Raw genomic sequence first — 25,996 nt, 5'->3', positions numbered from 1 at the left:
TAAAACAATGAAATTATGAAATACTGACCCGAACATTGTGAAGTTTGACAAAGAGTGACAAAATAATAGTCAAAACCAATGGTTCCTATGAGAAAGAAAACACAGAATCCTTAAATATTATATATTGTGTTAATATTTCTTGCATCAACATCAAGGATACCAAGTATTTTCTTAAGATTCTTACTCTTTGGAATTTACTATCTACTTTAGTTTAAAACACACTAAAGATCAAATTGATCATGAAAGAAATCATGGCACACAATTTACACAAAAATTAATCATATTTAGGAGTCTGGTTTGTAATATATAAATCCTCATGACTTTTGAAAGTGAGTAAACAGATCACATTCCACAAGTACTTTCAGCTACCTTAAACAAACTGACTTTTATTCCTTAAAATAATAAAGGATGGAATCTAGGTTATGTCCAGTAAATTAGTATGACATTAACCTGATCAAACAAAAATTAAAGCTAGGCTTCATACATCTAGCCCTATTATAAAGACTTCTTTGTCATTTAAAAAATACCTATTTGTAGTCACTAGAACATAAGTTAGGTAAATGCAAAATAAACTTCTCCATTTAGACTATCCTATCCTCAACACTGAAGCACATTAACAGTTCACCTAAATAATCATGTAAGCACTCAATATTTTTTATAGTTTATAAAAAAATCAGCAGTAGTAATTAAATTGACTTTTACGAAAACATACCCGTAATTTCTTTATAAAAGAAAGCAGTTCACTCCTACAAAAAAAAATAAAAAAATTCATATATACACTGAAAATAAATTATAGGTGAAGATTTATTCCAAACTCTCCAGTTCTGCATGTATAAGAATATATTTTATTGCCATGCCAATGTAATTTCTATATTACTATCCAACTGTAAGCTTTCATTGATTGTATTAAATGATAGTTTCTAAAAACAAACAAGGTATTTCCAAAGGTGATCATGTCAGACAAGTCCATCAGATGTCAGCACCAGCAAATTCTTACATTGTCTATCTTTATGATATATAAGGATAATGGTAGATGTTCTGGAAATAGTACAAATAGCATAAATAATAACTAAAAAAATAAACTGATCCAAACATACCTATACATTATACCTAATGTGGATTCCCTCTGCTTTATTAAACTAACTCTGCCATCATTTCCTCGTTTGTGTTGACTGGACACACTGCAAATCTGAACAACAACTTCCCAAAGGTCTTTGGCGGTCCGTCTACTTTCTTTAGGGCCTGGAAGCTCTTTGATTGTAGCTGCTAAAAGCTGTCCAAGCTATAACACGAAAAACAAACAGAAAATACACAAGAAATCATCTGCAATGTCACACGTTAGTTCTATTATTAAGGCACAAAAGAAAAATGGACAACTGCCCAAGTACACCAAGCAGTTATTTTATGCTGTGCCTTCTACCCAACAACTGAGAAATTCAGACCTCACTGTCTACTGACAGATCTGGATCTGCTCAGGAAAGAAATCTCTGGTTTTAGTATATTATAAACATCACTGTTCCAAACAAGTATAGTCTAATGAGAACAAATTGCGATGACACAAAGAGGTATGTGACTTGTTAAGTGGGGGGGAAAAACAAGTTACCAAATATATATAGTATGATCCTGCTTTAAAAAAAAAAAAAAAGGTTTGCAAAGAAATGTATATACCACAATGTTAGCTGGGGTAAAAGTCCATGGATGAGATTAAAATAGTGCTTAAGTTTTACACACACACACATACCACACATTTTAATCATTAAAAAATATTTGAGAAAAAAATATGGAAATTGAAGTTGACAGAACAAGATTCAAAGCAACTCTTCTCTAAGAAATAGTAGCAACTGGGGATACTGCTTTGTGAAGAGGCAGAATTAGGGAAGGACAGATTATGGAAAATGATTGACCTAAATTAAAAGAGCGTACAGACCAAAGATGGAGGAGGACCCAGAAATAATAAAAAGTGGAAGGGCTGAAAGCAAAAGGCAGAGAAAAGACAGATCCTAAATGTAGAAAAAGAAAATCAGCCTTATAGCAAATTCAGCACAGGGAAGATAATTAAGAGAGGAGAATGTGTGAGTGGAGGTGGAAGAGGACATAGAAGGGATAAATGAAAAAAATAAAGATTAAACTAAAGGAAAAAAGAATGAACAACTTATTGTCAATTCAGGGGTGTCACTACTGGTAACAAACATATACAAACATATAACAACAATCCAGCACATCACATTTAGAGAAGTAAACAGACTCTAAAGAAGGGTAAGGTCCACCCTGGCTGAGTGGCTCAGTTGGTTAGGAGCATCGCCCTGTACACTAAAAGGTTGCAGGTTCGATTCCTGGTCAGGGCACACTAGGTTTCGCATTCAATCCCTAGTCGGAGCATACGGGAGGCAACTAAGTGATCAATGTTCCTCTCTAACATCAGAGTCTCTCTCTGTCTCTCCTATCCTTTGGTGCGAGTTAAAAAAAAAAGTATAAGGTGCTCAAATGGAAAATGGGTGGAACTACACCCTCCTTACAGCTCCCACCAGTGTATACCCATGTATACCTGTGTATTCCAGAGCTTAAAACTAGAGTTTGATTTTTTTAAAATATATTTTTATTGATTTCAGAGAGGAAGGGAGAGAGAGAAACATCAATGATGAGAGAGAATCATTAATTGGCTGCCTCCTGCACGACCCCCACTGGGGATCGAGCCTGCAACCCAGACATGTGCCCTGACAAGGAATTGAACCGTGACTTTCTGGTTCATAGGCTGATGCTCAACCACTGAGCCTTGCCGGCTGGGTTTGATTTTATCATTCAAAGAAATAAAAGCTGACCCGCCTTTCACCAGTTTAGGATTATACCAAAAATTTATCTTTTTAACTACATTATTTTTCCTTGCATTATCATGGAACTATAGGGTATTAGAAAAAAAATATTAGAGAAGGCAAACTCAAGTGCCTGAATTATCAAAAACTATACTTTTAACTATAAACCAACAAACATTTGTCCAATCTTACATTGTATCATTAAAATTGGACAAGTTCCCTAAGTAGTACAGACCTAAAAAAATAGGTATAATAATTCCATCCTAATCATTATTTTACTTAGATTAAACGTGAATTACCTTCACATATGGATTACTCTGAAGCAGGAAGGCAGGAACTTGCAGTGTAAGGTATTCATTTTCCTTCCAGTTTAACATAAAAGCAACACATTCCTCAGCAATTACTTGACGAAGAGGAATATCTAAAGAGCCAAAAAAATATTTGGAATTACCATCATGACATTATAATGAGAACAAAGCAAAATTTGCTCAGATTTCAGTTAAACATATTAAAAACAACAGTTACAGATAAAAAACATTTTATACTTTTCTCTAGAAAGCTTAAAGGTTTCCCAACAGACTGCCGAGGTCCCCACTATTTTTTAAAATATATATTTTATTGATTTTAGAGAGGAAGAGAGAGGGAGAGAGAGATAGAAACATCAATGATGAGAGAGAATCATTGATTGGCTGCCTCCTGCACCCCCCGCACTGGGGGCCGAACCCGCAACCCAGGCATGTGCCCTTGGCCGGAATCAAACCTGGGACCCCTCAGTCCGCAGGCCAATGCTCTATCCATTGAGCCAAACCAGCTAGAGCCGTGGTCCCCACTATTAATCAAAAAAGTATGCACTTAAGAACACCTCGGATGCCCAACACTCTATTGTGGAAATTTATAATTCAAATGAGCAGAGAGAAAGAACACACAAATGAAACAAGTACAAAATGGTATGGCATAAACTTTTAGAGAACAGAAATAGCTAAACCATATAAAACTGTAATAAATCTGAGTTAATATATCATTTTTATTATTTTTCTGCTTAAAATGTAATAAATATTCCTGAGACAATTCATTCACTCTTTCAAAAAATATTACTGCACCAGAAACAATTGTTTTGAACACTTCCTCAGATATAACAGTCAGGTTTTAATGTACTGCAGGAAAAAGAAGCCCCAATGAATGCTAAAGAACAAGGTTAAAACTTTAAATAGAAAGAGCTATTAAACTTAAGTAATTATATTCAGTCTTTCTAAAAAGATTGCCTGTGGCTATTTAATTTAGATCTCATCTTATTCCAAAAAAGAATCTGAGATGACAAAAAACAGCATAGGAACACAGCCAAGTAACAAATACATTTGATTTATCTTCTTAAAGAAGGAATGAAGACAGAAGTGAAGTCAGTATCCCAAATGCTGCATGTCACTGAGTGCTACACAGCAGTTGGCTCCAATGCCTCCTTTACTTAGCCGGCAGTCCCTCTCAGTCAGATGGCCCTGGCTCTTAAAGCTGAATCAGAACCTGGAGAGTGGAGTCCTGATACAGCCTGAGAGGCAGTGCTTTGGAGACTAACCTTCCCTTTAAGCACCTGCAATACAATTATTCATTATCAAAAAGCATGGAGTCATATGCTGGAACAGGCAGCCAAGAAACATAACAAGGACACGTGTTTCAACAGAAAGCTACCCTTTAACACAGAGGTATTGAACGTTGGAGGATCTCTCCCAAAAGACATACCAAGATAATTAATCTGTAGCTCTTCTTTCTATACCTAAAAGGTTGGGTCTGCTGTCAGTTAAGATAACTTCTTGTTCCTGATAGCAAAGCCAGGTCCACCCACGTAAAGGAGAACTTCTCTTTCCCTGTTCCATAGAGGGCATGCATCTAACTAATTCAAAATGGGCCCAATATCACCAGGGAACAATTTTTTTCCTTACAGGGGGAGGGAGGAGGAGTTCAGAAGAAGTGGGAGTGGCCAGGCAGCCCCAACTTCACAATGGCTCTAGATGAGCGCTGTGGCCAGCAGGCACCTGGTCCATGCCAGCCCCACTGCCAAGATGCCCAAGAGGAAGGTCGGCTCCTCTGAGGGGGCCCGAGAAGGAAGAGCCAAGAGGAGATGGGCAAGGCTGCTGGCTAAACCTGCTCCTCAAAAGTGAAAACACGGTAAAAAAAAGATGGCAGGAAGAGAGAAATCTGCAGACAAGACAAACGAAAGGGGGAAGGGGAGCCAAGGGAAAGCAGGTAGAAGTGGCTGAGCAGGAAACGGAAGCTGTGCCTGGGGAAACTGAAAATGAGGTGAGCCCAGACTCTGATGAAGCAGGAGAGAAAGGAGGCAAGTCTGATTAATATCATATACCATGTTTTATAAGTGGTCTATCTCCCCTCTTATACAATCAAAAGGAATATTTTTATCAACTATTTTGTAAATGCAAGTTTTTTAGCTCTAGCAACATTTTAAAAAATATATTATTGATTTCAGAGACGAAGGAAGAGGGAGAGAGAGAAACATCAATGATGAGAAAATCATTGATCAGCTGCCTCCTGCACACCCCCTACTGGGGATCGAGCCCGAAACCCAGGCATGTGCCCTTGACGGGAATCAAATCTGGGACCTTTCAGTTTGCAGGCCGATGCTTTATCCACTGAAACAAACCAGTGAGGGCCCAGTCAAAGTCAAAGATAAGGAACTGTGCCTGTTTTCTTGTTCCTCCTAACAATACATATCACATCCTTTCCTTCTCATTTTAAACATCGCTTATGGCACAAGCTATGAAATGCATAGCTAAACAAGTAGCTAGGAATTTACACAAATTATGTGCAGAGCTATGAGTCTTAGACAAAAAAACAAAAAGTAGAAAAAGTGGTATGAACTCCAAACTACTTAAATGCCTTAAGGTATAATTAAATGCCAAATAAACGATATTTAAATGCCTTTCCAGCCAATTCAAAGAGGAAGAGCATAGGCTTACGTTGGACTGATGGATTCAAATCACAGTTCTGTCTCTTACTGCATGACTTTGGCTAACTTCCTTATGCTCTCGGCACCTCAGTTTCTTGATTTATAAAATGGGGATAATTAAATAAGTAGCTACTTCACAGAGCTGCCATGAGGACTAAATGAGTTATGCACCTAAAGCTCTTAAAACAATTATCTGACATGTATTTAGCAATCAATAAATGTTTGGGCTTTTCCATTTTAGAGAAAGCATGTATGAAAACTCAGCCTTCTACCTTAAACCCCACCCTACCCAGACAGAGTAGTATATGTCAGTCAACAGTTAGTGCCAGCATACTAGACTAATTTTTATAATACTGAAGGGCACTGATGCATTAAAACTCAAAGGTATTCTATCTTGAGTGCTAGAAAGTTGTAACTTCTGTTAGAAATCAGAATGTAATAACCATTAAATTCATTCAAAGAGCCCAGAAGACCAGCAGCCATTTGTTTTGGCACATCAGCACCTTCCTTTACACTTCAATTTTATTGTTCATAACATTAAATATGTATAGTATGGCCCAGCCAACATGACTCAGTGGTTGAGCATCAACCTATGAAGCAGGAGGTCACAGTTCAATTCCCAGTCAGGGCACATGCCCGGGTTGTGGGTTTGATCCCCAGTGTGGGGCGTGCAGGAGGCAGCCAATCAATGATTCTCTCTCATCATTGATGTTTCTCTCTCTCTTCACCTTTAGTACAGAATGATTTAATTGCTCTAAAGACTTTATTAAAACATGTAAAATTAAGAAATTGCTTTAACTAAGCAAGATGTATATATAACATAGGTGATAATTGATATAAGCTCCTTTTCTAAGATATTTACATTTAGAATGGGGCAAAAGAGGACTTTCCTAAAGTGACCACAGTGAGTTCCTGATTCAGTGGCAATCATTTTGAGGCCTTCCTATGATTATGATGGTAATGGGGAAATAAACCTTCAAGATGCACCTTTAAGGACACTGACTGTTTTAACAGAGTATCTTCAAATTGCAACATAGTTTCTGTCGTGTAGTGTCCCCTCAAAATGCATGTCCACCTGAAACCTCAGAATGTGCCTGACACAGAAATAGGGTCTTTGCAGAGGTACTCAGTTAAGATGAGGTCATCCTGAATGACGGCAATCCCTAAATCCAATGACTGGTCCCTTATAAGAAGAGCAAACACACACACACACACACACACACACACACACACACACACACTGCCATATAAAGAAGGAGGGGAAAATGAAAACGGAGGGAGAAAAAAAGGCAGTAAATGCTGGAGTGACACAGCTACAAGCTAAGAAGAGGCAAGAGAGGATTCTTCCCTAGAACCTTCAGAAGGAGCATGGCCCTGCAGGCAGATGTCTTCGTTTCAGATGCCTAGTCTCCAAACTATGAGAGAATAAATTTCTATTGTTTTAAATCATCTGTTTTGTGGTCCTTTGTTACAGCAATCTTAGGAAATGACTCGTTTCCTACATTTTCCCCAATGTTCTCAAGTGAAGTCCACATCTGAATTCTGTTTTCGGAGAGAAATAACTTTTTTCAGAGAGTAAAAAGTCAAGGAAACATTCTTAGACTTCCCCACAATTACTTGAGTAATGAATTTCTGAAATGTAGCTTTGTGCAAGTCTTACCGGGAAGCCTCATTTCCAGATATCCCCGCACCCGACTAATAAGATCAGAAGGAGGTCTCTCTCCTGATTGCCCTGTTCCAGCTTCGTGTGTATAAATATCCAAAAGCAGCATCTCATTCAGCATGACTTGACGAAGTTTTGGTGAGAACTCTGTTACCAACTCCAAACAAGCAGCAAATAACTGCTTAGCATGACAAAAGTCCTATGAAAAGAAGTAACAGGATAGCCTGGATCACCTTTCCTTGTAAACCAAAAATATGTAACTTTATGAGTACAAAGAGAAAGATGAATTTACATGATTAACACTCACTATCTCAGGCAATGAGGCTAAATTATCTTATTATCATCTCTGTATTGGTGATTTATTCCAATAAATACTTAATCCTTTTGCAACTTTTAAAAAAAGATCCAATAATCAATCAATATAAATTACATGCCATATTACTAAATTTTACATAAATTATAAAACAAAAATAAAAAATTTTACATAAATTATGTTATATACTTTATATGGGTGTAAAATTCCTAACAGACTTCTCCATATACCTTACACCCTTCAACAAGATTCCATATTCTAAAATCTTTGCACACAACACTATTAATCTACATAATTGACTTGTAAATCAAATCAGCTACAATCCAAGCCCTTTCCTACACATCTCCTAATTTTTCCAAAGAGTAGTCTTCCATCACTCTCCACAGGACCCCTTCAGTCCAGTCTGGCTTCTACTCCCTTCCACCCCCCATCATCATGAAGAAACAGTTCACTAAACGAAGATCTTCACCTTTTTATTTTTTATCCTCACCCAAGGATGTTTTTATTGATTTGAGAGAGAAACATCAATTGGTTGCCTCTCTGAGAAGGGATCAAACCCACAACTTATTGGTATACAGAATGATGCTCCAACTGAGCCACCCAGCCAGAGCTAAACAAAGATCTTCTAATTGGTCCTGACTGGTTTGGCTCAGTGGATAGAACTTCGGCTTGCGGACTGAAGGGTCCTGGGTTCGATTCCGGTCAAGGGCATGTATCTTGGTTGCAGGCACATCCCCAGTAGGGGGTGTGCAGGAGGCAGCTGATTGATGTTTCTAACTCTCTATCCCTCTCCCTTCCTCTCTGTAAAAAAGCAATAAAATGTATATTTTTAAAAATCTTCTAATTGTCCAATCTACTGAACTAGACATTCTCTACTGTAACTCCACATGTACCTGGTCCTCATATCCATCATACCACCCTTTCTTGGACCCAATGTTGCACCCCCCAAGCTCTGTATATTCTCCCTGAGTGATCTTTGATGACTCCCAAATCTGTATCTTCAGCCCAGACCACTCCCAAGCTCAAGTGTCCAATTGCAGGCCCAAATTAAACACTGTAAAAATGAATTCATAATCTGCCCTTCAAAAATGTTTTTCTCTTTACATTTAGTTGTTGGCACTTCCATCTGTTCCCTGACACCCAAAACAGAAACTTGAGCATCATCCGTGATCCTTTTCTCCCTCTTGCCCTCCACAGCAAATCAGCAATCAATTCTAGACTTTACCTCTTCAAGATTTCTCTAATATGCTCTCTTCTCTCTATCCTTTTTAGCACTTATGCCACTTACTAGCTGTGTGACCTTGGACAATTTAATACCTTCAAGTCTCTGATTTCTCACCTAAAAACTGAAATAATACCCTCTGCAGAGTTGTTGTTTTTTAAGAACAATGTATATGGCCCTGGCTGGTTTGGCTCAATGGATAGAGCGCCCGGGCGCCTGCAGACTGAAGGGTCCCGGGGTTCGATTCCAGTCAAGGGCACATGTCTGGGTTGTGGGCTCCATCCCCGGTGGGGGGTGTGCAGAAGGCAGCCAATCAATGATTCTCTCTCATCATTGATGTTTCTATCTCTCTCTCCATCTCCCTTTCTCTCTGAAATCAATAAAAATATATTTTAAAAAAACAAAAAAGAAAAATGTATATGAGCCCTGGCTGGTTTGGCTCAATGGATAGAGCGCCCGGGCACCTGCAGACTGAAGGGTCCCAGGTTCTATTCCGGTCAAGGGCACATGCCCAGGTTGCAGGCTCGATCCCCAGTAGGGCGCGTGCAGGAGGCAGCCAATCAATAATTCTCTTTCATCAGTGATGTTTCTCTCTCTCTCTCTCTCTCTCTCTCTCTCTTTGTCTCTCTCCTTTTCTCTTCCTCTCTCAGTAACCAATTAAAAATATATATTTTTAAAAAATCCTTTTAGGCCACTGGCTATCATTTTAAGATAAGGAAAATAGAAAATTCTGATTCCTGGCTTTCATGTTAAAATTAGTAAAGCATATTCTTTTTTTTAATATATTTTATTGATTTTTTTTTACAGAGAGCAAGGGAGAGGGATAGAGTTAGAAACATCGATATGAGAGAAACATCAATCAGCTGCCTCCTGCACACCCCCTACTGGGGATGTGCCCGCAACCAAGGTACATGCCCTTGACCGGAATCAAACCTGGGACCTTTCAGTCCGCAGGCCGACGCTCTATCCACTGAGCCAAACCGGTTTCGGCAGTAAAGCATATTCTTAACCAGTAGTTAATGTACACTTTTACTCACCATAACAGTACTGCAGTGTAAACCTTTGGCCATGAGAATGTATACCAAATCCCTTGTTAAACTGTCTTTAATTCCCAGGATAACACCACTATAAACAGAAGGTACTTCCCACTAGAAGAAATAAAAATATGTAAATACACACACTTAGAGAAAGCCCAATCTAGATAAGAATATTTCAATAATCCTCAATCACATTTTTAAAAAAATCATGCAAAGGTCATCTTTTAAAAAAAACAAACAGCCATAACAAAATGCTATTAAAAATGAACATATTCACTATAATGAGTCAATAATAAATAAATTGACTGGAACATTCTGAAAGTTACAGAAAAAGAGAGTATATGTATTATGTAGTTGTCACAACAGTACTATGAAGTAGTTATCCCCCTTTTACAGATGAGAAAACTGAGGCACACAGATGTTAAATAATTTCCTCAAGGTTATAGAGCTAGTAAAAGTATCAAAGTTGAATATAAACTCAGGTAGTTAAGTGTCAGAACTCCCTCTCAAATATTATGTTATACTTCCTCATCTATAAAAATGAACATTAACAACCATGTCAATACTAATGAGGCCCAATTAATGTTCACAGCAATTTCCCATTTCACTGCACTTACATGTTCAAGTCCAATAAAATATATAGCTATTTTCATTTGCACTTCCATGCAGGAAAGTTGTTAAATAGATAACCTCAGAAACAGGTATATACATTACCTGTTTGTTTGGGTTCTTTTTTTAAAATCCAGGATTAATTTAACTTTAAAAACAAATACAAGCTATTGACTCACTCTTCTCAACTTAACTAGACAGTCTACCCCTGGTATAACTGCCCAGTAAAAACATACATCTTGGTGGTCCCCAAGCTTTTTTAAAAAACCATTTCACAGAAAGAAAACAAGGATATAAAAAGAGCTGAAGCCCCTGAACTCGGTGGCTCAGTTGGCTGAACATCACCCTGTGCACCAAAAGATTGCCAGTTCTATTCCCAGTAAGGGCACACCCAGGTTGCAGGTTCGACTCCCATTCAGGGCATGTAAGCAAGGCAAAGGAACAATGTTTCCCTCTCTCTCTTCCCCCTCCCTTCCTCTCTCTCTAAAATCAATTTTAAAAAGAATATTTTAGAAAAAGAGCTTAAAAAATACATTAAGAAGCGAAAATATAAGGGGAAAGATAAACATGTAGTTCTAACTTAATTTATGAAACTAAGAGGAGACTGGTCTACATAGGAAAATGTGCATCCCAGAAAGTCAGGTATGAAGATTTTAAAATAGAAATTTATATGACTTGAATCTTCCTTACTTCCTGAATAAAAATAACATACTGCAGTACTTATACTTCATAGTTCATACACCGACCTCACTCGGCTCTATTCTTTACTTACTTCTAGCCTTTACTTAAATGAGTCTGAACGTAGTGATATGACATAATAAGAAAAATAAAATAAGCACACACGATATTCCCCCTTCAGGGGCTACTTTAGATACTTGTTATTGGAAAATTCCTCAAGAAAATCTAATCTAATAATAGGCAAATATGCAAATTGACCGCACCTTCGTTACGCCCAAGCCACGCCCACCAGCCAACCAGGATGAATATGCAAATTATCCAAACAAAGATGGCGGCTGATTTGCATATCGCGACAGTGTAGAAAGAAGCCAAGAGCTGCAGAAGGGAGCAAAGCTGCAGAGAAGCAAGCAAGCCGGGGGGAGGAGAAGGGAGGAGCGGAGGTGGGGCCGGGGGAGAAGGAAGTTGAGCAGGCGGGGCCGGGGGAGAAGGAAGTTGAGCAGGCGGGCCAGGGGAGAAGGAAGTTGAGCAGGCGGGCCGGGGTAGAAGAGGCGGGGCCGGGGGAGAAGGGAGGAGCGGAGGCGGGGCGGGGGAGAAGGGAAGAGCGGAGGCAGGGCCGGGGGAGAAGGGAAAAGCAGGCGGGCTGGCAAAAAAGGCGGGCCGGGGGAGAAGGGAGAAGCGGAGGCAGGGCCAGGGAAGAAGGAAGGAGAGCGGGCTGGAGGAGAAGTTAGAAAAGCAGGGGGGCTGGAGGAGATCGCGGGGCGGGGGGACAAGGGAGGAGAGCAGGCAGGGTGGGGTAGAGTGCAGCAGGAAACCCTATTGCAGGATTTTTCCTGCAACGGGAACGCTAGTTTAAATATAAGTCAGTGGCTTCACTTAATCAAGTCCCCCAGTTAATACTTAGAAAACACCCTCAGTTTATAGATGGTACCTACTCTAGAGGGATAGCTGAACAAACTCTGTGTCTCAAAGCCAGTGCTAAATCAATTTCAGGGATGAGAGAGGAAAAAAGAGGAGTCTAAAATCACAGATAGTACAGATATCTAAGACCCCTGTCCTCTGGACCCATGCTTCCTTCAGGATTTTCATCATTATAAATGGTCTCTGCCATTTGCCACATTTGTATGCTAATTGTCTTCCCATACAGAACAGATCTGGCTTGGTCTGATCTGGAAGTATTATTTGACTAGTACCCCAGATCATAAGTTTCTGATCATCAGCGAATGACCCAAACAGAGATTCATGGTGCAGATGCCAAGAAAAGTCTCCTACTCCTGCTATATATACCCTATAAAGATGGACTTCACATCCACAACTTTTCCATACTTTTGAAAAGCACTGATGTCCCATAGACAGATAGTGTAGTCATCTGAAGCACTAAGTAAGTGCCCACAGAGATTTGGGCTCCAAGAAAACCCACAGCCTTCCTTCTGATGTCCACGAAGACACACGTCTGGGCTGCACTCTCCAGAGGATCTGGTTTAGAAGGATGTTTTGCATAGTCAAAAACAAGAACATCACATGCAAGGGTTCTCTTTATATAATGTGACCTATTTACTTCTTTTCCATGGCTGACCTTGATTTCTATTTCAACTTTTCTACCAACAGACCCAAAACTTCCAAATCCTCCTTCCTCACTGTCGCAATGAAGCATCAACCTCAGTGTCATCATTAGGGAGCTTCACAGTGGCTATCACAAGGTGGTTTTGTTCATCTGACATGTGTGTTCCAAGGACAAGCCAAATCTTTCCCTTCTGGTCTGGTTATATGTGGAGGCAACCAAGCAGTTAGGCTGGGCCACTTCAGATAGGTTATCACTAAATCATAAAAAAAAGGGATGTTCTTTTTCCATATTTTGTACTCTTTGTTGACCGCACGTTCTTCTACTGCATCATCAAAGGCTGTTTCCTCGTCAGCCATGGTACACAGGCAAGCCAGGGGAATTCTGGGATCGAGCACAGGGGAGGGCTCACTGTGCCTGGCTGGGTGTTCTAAATGAGTATCTAGACCCAAAAATGTCTATAAAGAAGTTTTAATAAATTGGTTCCTACCTGTAGGCTTTAGACCTCACAAAGGTATTAAAAACAACAAAAACACTCTATTAAGCACATAGCAAGTATTAGCTACAAACTACATAAGTAATATATCTTATATATATACACTAGAGGTCTAATGCCCAAAATTTGTGCAAGAGTAGGCACTGGCAGTCCTGGCTGCCTCGCGGCCCCGCCCCCCAACCACTGGTTGGTCCACAGTCTGGTCTAATTAGCATATTAGTTCTTTATTATATAGGATTTATAGATATATTTAAAGTGTATGTAGCCCTACCCGGATAGAGCGTCAGCCTGCGGACTCAAGGGTCCCAGGTTCAATTCCGGACAAGGGCATGTACCTTGGTTACAGGCACATCCCCAGTAGGTAGTGTGCAAGAGGCAGCTGTTGGATGTTTCTCTCTCATCAATGTTTCTAACTCTATCCCTCTCCCTTCCTCTCTGTAAAAAATCAATAAAATATATTAAAATAAAATAAAATAAAGTGTATGTAGATGCTATCATAATAAGTGGGATATAAACTTATTGTTAGAGGCTACTGATTTAATAGTATCTTTTCTGGTATTTTTTATTTCTGTCAATGGATGTTCAAAGTACACAATTATTGTCATGTGAAGGTCCTAAATTGTTGGCAAATAAAAGGGTATGTTATTTTCTGTTCTTCACAGAGGGTTTCTTACCTTATTGGATACTGTCCAGAATTGGCGCTCTGATGTCATTCCATGTAATTCAATTAAAATCTGCCGAATCCTCCAGGGATCCACTGACAATATCAGCTGATGCTCCAACTGGCCAATGTTGACACTTGCTGAGGCTAAGAAGAGATTCCTATTTTAATAATGATTTCAGTCAAGGGTATAAATAATCATGTAAGTATGAGTGATAATTTATTGAAATTGTGTATATAAGTATTATATCTATGGGGTTTTTATTCTTAGTATATCTATTTTAAAAACAGCTCTCATCTTCAGAACTGATTCACCAACATAATGTAATTTACATATTAGCTTTATCTTCAGAGAAAACTTAATACAATTTGTATTATGTCTGCATTTAAAAAAACATTTAATAAGGATGAAGAAAATATAAACAAAGGTAAAAATCAGTAAGTGGTTCATGAAAAGAACTATGTGGTATATATGGATAAAAACAAACTTATACAGACAGTCTCCTACTTTTTTAACATAATGTGTTAACAAAAGCATGTATAAATAAAAGGTTAATTTTGAATAATAATTTTAAATAACAAATATTTAAAATGTATGTTTTTTGAAGGGAGAGGAAGAGGAGGAAATATTGCCTTCTCAAAGAATCATGAAATGATCATTAAACCCCTTAATTACAACTCACCTTTGAGACAGTCCTCAATTTCCAGCATTTTATGTGTTAATGTTATTCCTTTCCTTTACAACAGTTAACCAGTTTAAATCCAGTGAGCTTCAAAGCTGCTAAAATTTTGCCTTTTTGTTAAACCAACTGAATTCTCTACCTCACCCATACTAAGTATTGAAGCTTATTTTTCTTATTAATTAACAGGACTATATTTTCTAGTTATATTTATAAATTAAAGGCAAAAATTGAAGAAAATCACGTAAATAAGGCAAAAAAGACAATAGTATTGCCAAAGCTAAATGCTTAGCCACTAGGTAGTATCACAGTGATATAGGCTGAAATGCATGGAATCCTGTATTTTTTATGGTCTTAGCACATTTTACCAGTCCCCTCCTACCTCTTTTGTTACCTCCCAAGAACACATTAGCAGCAGAATTACCTTGGTCCATTTCCCTAGCTACAATCTTTTATGTATACTAGAAGCCCGGTGCACGAAATTCGTGCACGGCGGGGGGTTGTCCCTCAGCCCAGCCTGTACCCTCTCCAATCTGGGACATCCCTCTCACAATCCAGGACTGCTGGCTCCCAACTGCTTGCCTGCCTGCCTTCCTGATTGCCCCTAACCGCTTCTGCCTGCCAGGCTGATCACCCCCTAACCACTCCGCTGCCAGCCTGGTTGATGCCTAACTGTTCCCCTGCCAGCCTGTTTGCCCCCAACTTCCCTCCTCTGCCAGCCTGGTCACCCCTAACTGCCCTCTCCTGCAGGGTTGATCACCTCCAACTGCCCTCCCTTGCAAGCCTGGTCCCTCTCAACTGCTCTCCCTTGCAGGCCTGGTCCCTCACAACTGCCCTCCCTTGCAGGCCGGGTGCCTCCGAACTGCCCTCTCCTGCTGGCCATCTTGTAGTGGGCATCTTGTGTCCACATGGGGGCAGGATCTTTGACCACATGGGGGCAGCTATATTGTGTGTTGCAGTGATGATCAATCTGTATATTATTCTTTTATTAGATAGGATAGAGGCCTGGTACAGGGGTGGGGGCCAGCTGGTTTGCCCTGAAGGGTGTCACAGATAAGGGTGGGGGTCTCTTGGGGTGTGGGGCAGCCTGAGTGAGGGGCCTGTGGTGGTTTGCAGGCCGGCCACGCACCCTGGCAACCCAAAGGGAGGCCCTGGTATCTGGAATTTATTTTCCTTCTACAATTGAAACTTTGTATCCTGGGGCGGCAGCCATTTCTGTGGCAGTTAATTCACCTTCTACAATTGAAACTTTGTAGCCTTAAGCGGGTGAGCCCGGCCAGGGTGTGCGGAAAGCTTTGCTTCCCCTGTTGCCACCGGCAACCCTGGCCTGCTCTCTCCAGCTCCATTCTGCCGCCATTTGTTTGAATTTGTTTACCTTCTATAATTGAAACTTTGTAGCTTGAGTGGAGGCTTAGGCCTGCAACGGCTATGGAAAGCTTGGCTTGCTCTGTTACCTGGGAAACCTTGCTCTCTGTGGCTGTAGCCATCTTGGATTGGGGTTAATTTGCATACTCGCCCTGATTGGCTGGTGGGCGTGGCTTGACTTGTGGGCGTGGCTTATGTAGCGGAGTGGTGGTTAATTTGCATATTACCATTTTATTAGAGAGGATAGGCCTAATTCTCCACTAACCACAGACTCAGCAGAGTCTCAGCACTTAACTGCCTCGATAGAAATATAATAACGGAAGACAGGTAGATTTCTATTAATTACCAATACAAGTGCAAATTAAAACAATTAACAGGGCATCCTCAAATATACTGAGGGGCAAAATGTGCCAACGTTAGCTAGCAGACTGGAGAACTAACCTGGGATGTCATAAAATGAAGTCACGGGTTTAATGCACAGGTTTACTCTAGGGGATCTCTTCCTCATCTGATCAACAAGCAGCTTTCGTTCTTCATCTTTCAACAAAGTAATGAAAAGCTCATGTGAAGAAATCATGAACACATACTGCAGATCTTCCAACCCCAGACACACATTCCTAGATCAGTAAGAAATATTATAAAACAAAGAAGGACATGATTTAGTTTGGGAAAAACAATATTAACCAATTTTTGTTAACAAACCATTTAACAAATTACCATTTCATAAACCACATTAACAATATTTTGAAATAGATTTTAAAATTTCACTTTGGTCCTTATTTAAAACTGTGATGTCAATGACAATATAAGAGTAACTATACAATCATGCCGAAACCGGTTTGGCTCAGTGGATAGAGCGTCGGCCTGCGGACTCAAGGGTCCCAGGTTCGATTCCGGTCAAGGGCATGTACCTTGGTTGCGGGCACATCCCCAGTAGGGGGTGTGCAAGAGGCAGCTGATCGATGATTCTCTCTCATCGATGTTTCTAACTCTCTATCCCTCTCTCTTCCTCTCTGTAAAAAATCAATAAAATATATATTTTTTTAAAAAAAAAAGAGTAACTATACAATCAACCATATCTGGTTCTCAAATATCAGTTACTGCTGGTTTATAAGATATGCAGTTCAAATACAAAAAATAATAAAAGGTACTTTTCTCACAAGACTAAGTTCAAAGTTAAGGAAAAGAGAAAAAGAAAGGTACTTACTTTAGAAAAGAAGCCATGTTTCCTTTCAAAGAATCTGAAGATTTTTCTAAGTTTATTGATCTTGAACATACCTAGAAGTTTGAGTATTTTCATTAGAGTATGGGCTTTAAAAAATATACACTAGGTATGAAAAGTTACAATTTAAAAACAACTGAATTTTCCTTTTTCAGCCATTTGTCAATCTCAAATCTGGTTAAATTAAAAGATGATATCAAAAAATTAAAATCCATAATGGGGAGAGGGAGTAAAATCTAAAATCTAATCATTTCAATAACTGCAGGTATTAATAAGAATAGTCTATTTAGCATGGTATAAAGTTCTCCCAGAATTTATAAATCGTTACCAATTATATGTAGTGATAAACTATAAGAATCAGTAGCTACTGTCAGAAAAGCAAGAGAAGATTCATCTCAGTTGCAAAGAAGTATCAGTAATAGCTAAACTAATAGCTATGAAACTAATGCTTAAAAAATTAACCAAGGTTTAGAAAATAAACAATAAAAATAAAGAATTACAGAAACCAGTTATAAAAATATTATTTATCTACAAATATTCTAATATTATCCTGAGTTTATTCATTAGATTAGGATTCCTCCCATACATTTACAAGCCAAAATAAAATATAATTAGTATAAAAGTCCCTAACCTCAAGAAACTATCTAATATTCTCTAATAAGATATAGAATGTTTGTAGCTACATTGTTCATAACAGCAAAAAATGAAAACAATCCTGAAGTGCATCAAATGAAGAGACACAAATGGACACTGAATAGCATACTTAGATGAATGGAAACACAAACGAGACATTAAATAGTATACCCATTCAATGGAATATTATTCAGCCATTAAAAGGATTAAAGCAGAGGTCGCCAACGGCTGGTCCATGAGGTCCAAAAGATTGGCGACCGCTGAATTAAAGTATTGACACATGCTACAACATGAACAATGAAAACATTAAGTGGCCTGGCCAATGTGGCTCAGTGGTTGTGCATCAGCCTGCAGAGTAAACGGTCCTGAGTTTAATTTCGGTCAAGGGCATGTACCTTGTGTGCAAGCTCGATCCCCTGGCCTAGTCAGGGCATGTGCAGGAGGCAACCAATCAATGTATCTCTCTCACACTGATGTCCCTCTATCTCTGTGTGTGTGTCTCTCTCTCTCGCTTCTACTATCTCTAAGAATCAATGGAAAAATATCCTCAGATGAGGATTAAAAAAAAAAATTTATATTAAAACTAGTATTAAAATTGATATCATATGTAAGATCTTATGATAAGTAACACTTGAGTGTCTTTTCATATCAGATTATTTATTCACATATAGAGAGGCATTGTACATGTGTGATGGAACAATTTAGGGAAGATTTGTTAACTTCTGATAAGCAACATAACATATGTTTTCGTGAATTCACCTCAATTTTTTTAAAAGCCTCATTAAAAACAAGAAGGGACATCTCTATAAATGTTATAACATTATAAAGGTAATAAAAACTTTAATACTAACATAAAAATTTAGATGATATAGACAAATTCTTAGAAAATAACTTCTTAAAACTATTAAGAATAGCTCTACAATCACTGATAAAATGGACCCACTGCCAAAAATCTTCTCACAAAAAAGTCTCTAGTCCCAAATACTTCATTTCTGAAATTCTATCAAACATCAAAAGAAGCAATGAGTTTATTTTTACACTAACTTTTCCAATCTATATGTATAAAAGCCTAAGCGACCAAACAACCAATCGACCCATCGCTATGACGCGCACTGACCACCAGGGGGCAGACATTCAACGCAGGCGCTGCCCCCTGGTGGTCAGTGCGCTCCCATAGTCAACCTCCCACGGTCCGTCCCCCGGGCCAGCTGGCCCAGATCAGGACTGTGCGAGATGGCCCCGATCAGCCCCAATCATTGGCCAGGCCGAGGGACCCCACCTTTGCACGAATTCCTGCACCCGGTCTCTCTAGTATTTATAAGGTAAGCATGACAATTAAACCAAAATCAAACGACCAAAAAAAAAAAAAAAAAAAAAAGCAAATGCATCAGTCTTGCACAAAAATGTATAACAATCTTAAAATATTAGCAAACCAAATCAAGCAATATATATTTTTTAAGTCACGACATACACCTAAAGCAGTTATGCTAATGTCAATTAAGATTTTGAAAAATCATGACCTAATTGGTTGTGTTCCAAAGATAGTTTAACACAATTAATATACTTCACCACATTAACAGATTAGAAGAGAAAAATAAAATTACAAGATTTTAATAGACACATAGAAAACATTTGATAAAAATCTAAAAATCATTCATGATTTTTTTTAAAAAGAGCCCGTAGTGAACTAAGGATAGATGAAAACTTCCTTAATCACATACAGAAGAGCTACAAGAAAAACAAAATCATCATCATTCCACATGGTGAAGCAGTGCAAGCTTCTCCTCTGAACGGAGAATGAGACGAGGAAGCGCACCAGAGCCCCTTATACTGAACATTGCACTAGTCACAGGCAGCACAGTAAGAACAATTAAAAAGAAATAAAAATGAAAAGGTTAGAAAAGGGAAAAACAAAATGCATTATTTACAGATGAAGACTGTTTAGAAAAACAAACTCACTGATAAATTAATAGAACTTTTTAAAATCTATTTCCTTATTGATTTCAGAGAGGAAGGGAAAGGGAGAGAGAGAGATAGAAAAATCAATGATGAGAGAGAATCACTGATTGGATGCTTCCTGCACGCCGCCTACCGGGGACGAGTCCACAACCCAGGCATGTGCCCTTGGCTGGAATCAAACCTGGGACCCTTCAGTCTGCAGGCCCACACTCTATCCACTGAGCCAAACCAGCTAGGGCTAGAATTTTTTAAGAGTTTAGCAAAGTAGCCGAAACCGGTTTGGCTCAGTGGATAGAGTGTCAGCCTGCGGACTGAAAGGTCCCAGGTTCGATTCCGGTCAAGGGCATGTACCTTGGTTGCGGGCACATCCCCATTAGGGCGTGTGCAGGAGGCAGCTGATCGATGTTTCTCTCTCATCGATGTTTCTAACTCTCTATCCCTCTCCCTTCCTCTCTGTAAAAAATCAATAAAATATATTTTTTTAAAAAAAGTTTAGCAAAGTAGTTGGAAACAAAATCATTATGCAACTCTAGCTCTGTACCAATTCATAAACTACTTTTAAGTGCATATTTGAAAAGACAAAAAAGACCTCTATGGAAAAATTAAAAAGCTCTGAAGGACATTTAAAAAAATGCCTAAGCTGATCAATGATTCTCTCTTATCATTGATGTTTCTATCCCTTTCTCCCTCTCCATACCTCTCTCTTAAGTCAGTAAAAAACGTATTAAAAAAAATTCTTAAGCCTTTTAATAAATCAAAAGCTGGACCAGCTTATGGATTTGAATACTCAATATTATAAAAAATATTAATTCTTCTTGATTTTTAAATGTAAGGTAACTCCAAAGAAAAGTCCATCAGGCTTATTTCTAAAACTTGACAATCTGAATCTACTATTTACAACAAATGCAAAGGACAAGCATGCCAATACAACTTTGAAAAACAACATCTGTGGTTTAGATATCAAGACATAGGAATATGGACATATGTATAGGAAATAGCAAAGTGGTACAGAATAGAGCCCAAAAACAGGCTATACACACTTGGCATTCTATAAAGGCAGCACTGGGGATTGGAAGGAATAAAATGGACCATTCAGTAAATGGTACAGGAACAAACCAAGTCATATAATGGGGGGGGGGGGGGGGGAATTACACTGGACCCCCTACTTCACTTGACACCAAAAAATCAATTATAGATGGATTAAAGACCCAAATGTGAAAAGAAGGCTATGCTATAAGACTTTTAGAAAATAAAGTATGAGACCATCTTCATGACTATAGGATAGGAAAAGCTTTCTTAAATAACACACAGCAATCATGAAACCTTTACAAACTTTATATTAAAATTAAGAGCTTTTAAAACAATAAAAAGGAATTTAAAAGAGAAGTCAAACTCAAAGAAGATACCTGTAATATATAAAAATGGTAAAGGACAAAGGCTATAAAGAACCATCCAAAAAATGCCTGCAAAAAATAATAATAAAATCCAATAGAAAAATAAGGCATACCACTTGAAAAAAAGATACCTCAGAAGACGAAATCTATATAAGCAAAAAGTAAATGAAAAGCGGTAAATTCCTTAGAGGGGAATGGAAATTTAAAACTCAATGAGATAACCATTACAATGATCTGACAGGCAAATCAAAAAATCCCAAGATGCTGACCAACGAGAATTCTCATGCATGCTGGCTGGTTGCAAAAAAAACCAACAACTTTAATATTATAAAAGTAATATTTCATATACACTTCCTCTAAGTGTATAAAGAAATAGTATGTATTCCAAGCAGAACAATAGCAAAAAACTATAAACAACACAAACGTTTATCATCATAAGAATGAATAAATTGTGGCATTGTCATATAATGTTAAAACACCTTACAGCAATGGAACATATTTCACCATTAGTATTAAAACACCTGCCACCTGCCATATTGTAAATCTGCACTGTCCAATACAGAAGTCATACAGCTACTGATAATTTGAAATAGGACTAGTACAGATTGAAATCTCTAAATGAAAAATACAGATTTCAAAAACTTAGTATGAAAAAGATTGTAAAATCTCTCAACTTTTTACACTAATTTTATGTTGAAATGATAGTATGCTGGATATATAAAATATAGGATTAAAATTAATTCTATTTGGAAAAAAACACCTTACAGCAATGTGAAGAAAAAAAAAACACACCACAAAATAAACTTGTATCTGGCTCTGGCAGGTTTTGCTCAGGGTTGCGGGTTGCATTCCCAGTCAAGATTATGTACCTCAGTTGCAGGGTGGATCTCTGGCCCCATTCGGGATGCATGCAGGAGGTAACCAATCAATCTGTCTTTCACACTCGATGTTTCTCTCCCCCCACCACCCCATCCCTCCCGACCACTCTCTCAAAAAAATAAAAATAAAAAAATAATGGAAAAACTATCAAGTGAAGATTAAAAGAACAAAAACCTGTATCTGCATTCAACAACTGGAAAAAAAAATCTCCCAAATATATGTTTAGTCAAAGAAAGTGAATACATTTTGTATGATTTCATTTATATAAAAGCTCAAAACAGGAAAATTAAAGAATATTCTTTAAGGGTGCATATAAAGGTGATACAACTGTGAAGAAAAGCAAGGAAATGATTATCATCGAAGGCAGGACAGCGATTTCCTCAAAGAGGCAGAGAGGATTTGGAAATAGAGCATAAGGAGGACTTTTACAGTGTTGGTAACGCTGCACTTTGGAACTAAGTGGTGTTAGTTATGCTTTCTGTACTTCTCTCAATATCTATTACATTAAAACAATAAAAGAAAGAGGCTGGAAAATCCCATAGAAGCACAGACTCTAGAACTGACATGAGAGGAGGTTAAAGGTGTGATTTGAGAGTTTTTAGTAAACAGGTGATAGAAAAGGTGACTGACACTTTATTTTGGATGAGAATACAAAATGACCTGAGAAGATGAAAGAGTCAAGGACAAAACTTTTGTAAAACAAAAACACTAAAGGGAGAGTAAAATAGAAGTCAATGAAGGACCAAGGAAAATCCAATAATGTAGGAGAACTGGGAAAAAGGGAAGGGAAGAGTGCAGTCTGTCAGCAGTATCAATTATCAGGTCAGATGAAGACAGAAAAGAGGGCACTGGATTTGGCAACTAAGATGTCATTGGTCTTAAAGCAAAACTGTAAGTCAAAAGGGGAAATAATGTCTTACCTCAAGGAGAAAGTCTATTTTCTCTTTATTAGGTCTAAGAAATAGCTGGTTAAATTGAACACTAATTGTTCTACCTTCCAATATATCACGGACTGTGTTACAGGCACAGACTTTAAAACAGATTTCATCTAGAGCTTCATTTCTGTAGAATACAAAAGTAGATCCACTAATATTTTTTAAATGAAAAAAAGGTATATATTACAAAACTAAATTCACAAGAATGAGCCATTTATTCTTGAGAGATTAAGATTTTAGGTTATGCAGGCACACTAGTAAATATCCGAGTCAGGGGGGAAAGCATAACAGAAAAGTTTTGAATTTATCAAGAGACAAGTTAGTTACAGATTAGGTAATAGAATCGAATTCTGCTATGTATAATCTTTTCTCCCAAGCACTTTTTAATAGAACATTTAAGGGTTCCTCTGACTATGTTAATTTCCATATACTAACAAATGTGAAAGTATTGTCACAGACTTATAGGTAATTTGGAGGTTTCAGATAAACCTGAAATGCGCACTTGCTCTTTTATTCAAAAACCAAAAAGTAATTCTTGGATTTACTTACTTACCCCTGTTGAGCTTTCTGAAAGAGTTCTCTTAGTACTGACTGTCGGAACTGGACAGGTAAACCGAAGGTTAAGTTATCTTCAATGAAAATCTTTATTACCTCCTAGAACAGACATAAAATTGCATCCATTTCAAAAATCATGGCAAAGTTTCTTTACTTTTAAAGTCTCCCCCCCCCCCCAAAAAAATAAAGCCTTTCCCCAAAAAATATTAAATTTAAAAATAAATTTTTAAAATAAGTCTTTCTATAATAAAAATACACATTGAAGAAAAATCATAAAATGTTACACTTATTTATGAATGAAAATTTGTGTAAGATATTTGAGCCAACTGACAACACTTGCCGGGGAACAGGATCTCAGATGCTCCCTCCCCTCATGGTTTTTAAATTAAAGATCATGGACCAAAAATGAGAGGTGAGAAAAGAATCCATTAGTAAGAGGCAGTGCCGCTACATTATCAGAACTTTTAAAAAATTCTTCTCATTCACTTTAAACACAAATTAATACAACAAACTTTAAAAAATAATAAATTTAAAATAATTCAGCTGGAAAAATACATGCCAAAATACTATCCTAATAAATTTAAGTGGTTTAAAATTAGTGAATTACAGAAAATACCCACATTGTTACATACAGACTTTTTCAGCTCTTTATCAAGCAATGGAAGAGGAGAGAAAGAAGGGGTGACAGTGTGAGGAGATGGGGAAGATTTTAGAAACAGTTAACGCTGATCAACTGCTATCCCAAAAGTACTGACAAAAGTGGTTTCAAAACTATAGGGCAACCACTGTTTCACCTCCATAGTCAAACATGAGCAAGGGATGGTTACACAGGGCAAAATAGCCCTTGTTACGGGTAAGAAGACTCATTTGTTACAGTTGTTCAACAACTGCTTGATCAGCACAAAACAAACACAAGATAGTTCATACAGAGAATCCTATTCAAGTAGTAAAAGGTGAAATATAATTTCTAACTAGAGTGATAAATAACTAAAGTGATAAATTTCAGTTACAACAAAAACGCAATTTCCCCTTCCTAGCTACCCAATTATACTACTTTCTGATTTACACATTTTGACACTTTGTTATATTCACAGTAACTTGTACCTATCTATTTCTAAGGTCTTATTTGCACAGGTAGCTTCTTAAAGATTCTCTCTCTTAACCATAATTAATCCCCACCCTCCATAAGCCTTACTAGGGACATACAATTGAAAGACCTCCAGTCTTTAATAAATGCATCTGCATCTATAATTCATCCTGAAGAAAGTTTAATTTTCTTCCCTAGGTTAAAGTAGAACTATTTTTTTTAAAGGGCCAGAGGGAGGGGAAGAAAGTATTAGCCCCTCTTTTCTTCTATTTTCGGGGGGGGGGGGGGGCGGGGGGAATAATTCTAGTTGAGAAGAATGAACTAAAAAGTTGGACTAAAGCATATTTGAAGACACAAAACTAAAGGTATGCTATAGCTATTTCATTTCATGATTCCTGTTTTGGATTAAACAACATGAAGGCACTGTTCACCTTCTAGAATAAAGGCTTTCTAATAGAAGATTTTAAAGTACAAATTCTAATTCCCAGTGATTTTCATTATAAAACTAAATATATACCCACAGAGGGCAGGCCGGGGGGGGGGGGGTCGCGGGGAGGGGGGATAAAAAATCTCAACATACTACTTTAAGCCCTTTGCATGAGTAAAATTAAAATAATGACCAGGCTCGTTGGCAAAGTGGGTTCTGCAACATACCATCCAAACCTACCAAAACTGCCTTGCTCACTTTCTCCTCCAGTCTTAATATTTGCAGTGGCTACAGTAAGGCTAGACTACAAGGTTATAGTTTCAAATCAGACACAAAACTTTAGTCTCCATATAGAGGGTATTTGCTAAATGAAAATAAGTCAGAAAAGACAAATACCATATGATTTCACTTATATGTGGCATCCAAAAAAACAAAATAAATAAACGAGCAAGACAGAAGCAAACTCATAGATACAGAGGACACTTCAGCCTGCTTTCCTCTGGTGAGACATTTTCTAGGCACCAGGCATACAAATGGTAGCCAGATGGGAGGGGGGCTAGGTGACAAAGGTGAAGGGATTAAGAAGTACAGATAGATAGTTATAAAATAGTTATGGCATGTAAAGTACAGCTTAACCCTTTGCACTCGCTTGCCTTTTTCTCAATTCCTTTATTCTAATGCTAACCGTGTCGAGTCACACTCAACATCCGAGTGCAAAAGGTTAAGGAATATACTCAATAATATTCTAAGAACTATACATGGTGTCAGGTGGATGCAAGATTTATTGGGGGAATCACTTTGTAGGTTATATAAATGTATAACCACTATGCTGTACAGCTGAAATGAATACAATACTG

General features: G+C 38.0%; 1 protein-coding gene across 1 annotated transcript in view; it reads right to left on the bottom strand.

Moving 5' to 3' along the window:
• Positions 1–25,996, bottom strand: part of INTS8 (integrator complex subunit 8) — a 45,134-nt gene that overhangs the window by 6,995 nt on the left and 12,143 nt on the right. Inside the window, exons 9-19 of the mRNA XM_079796084.1 lie at positions 23,624–23,724; positions 23,056–23,197; positions 17,256–17,326; positions 16,490–16,665; positions 14,017–14,150; positions 10,002–10,112; positions 7,427–7,628; positions 3,110–3,231; positions 1,098–1,282; positions 713–746; positions 29–85 (exon numbers count right to left, since the gene is read on the bottom strand). Of these exons, the coding sequence (XP_079652210.1) occupies positions 29–85; positions 713–746; positions 1,098–1,282; positions 3,110–3,231; positions 7,427–7,628; positions 10,002–10,112; positions 14,017–14,150; positions 16,490–16,665; positions 17,256–17,326; positions 23,056–23,197; positions 23,624–23,724 (1,335 nt within the window). The remainder of the gene's footprint in view (positions 1–28; positions 86–712; positions 747–1,097; positions 1,283–3,109; positions 3,232–7,426; positions 7,629–10,001; positions 10,113–14,016; positions 14,151–16,489; positions 16,666–17,255; positions 17,327–23,055; positions 23,198–23,623; positions 23,725–25,996) is intronic.

The sequence above is a fragment of the Cnephaeus nilssonii genome (genome assembly GCF_951640355.1).
Source record: "Cnephaeus nilssonii genome assembly, chromosome: 18".
NCBI lineage: Eukaryota > Metazoa > Chordata > Mammalia > Chiroptera > Vespertilionidae > Cnephaeus > Cnephaeus nilssonii.
This window is presented reverse-complemented; position numbering and strand designations above follow the sequence as displayed.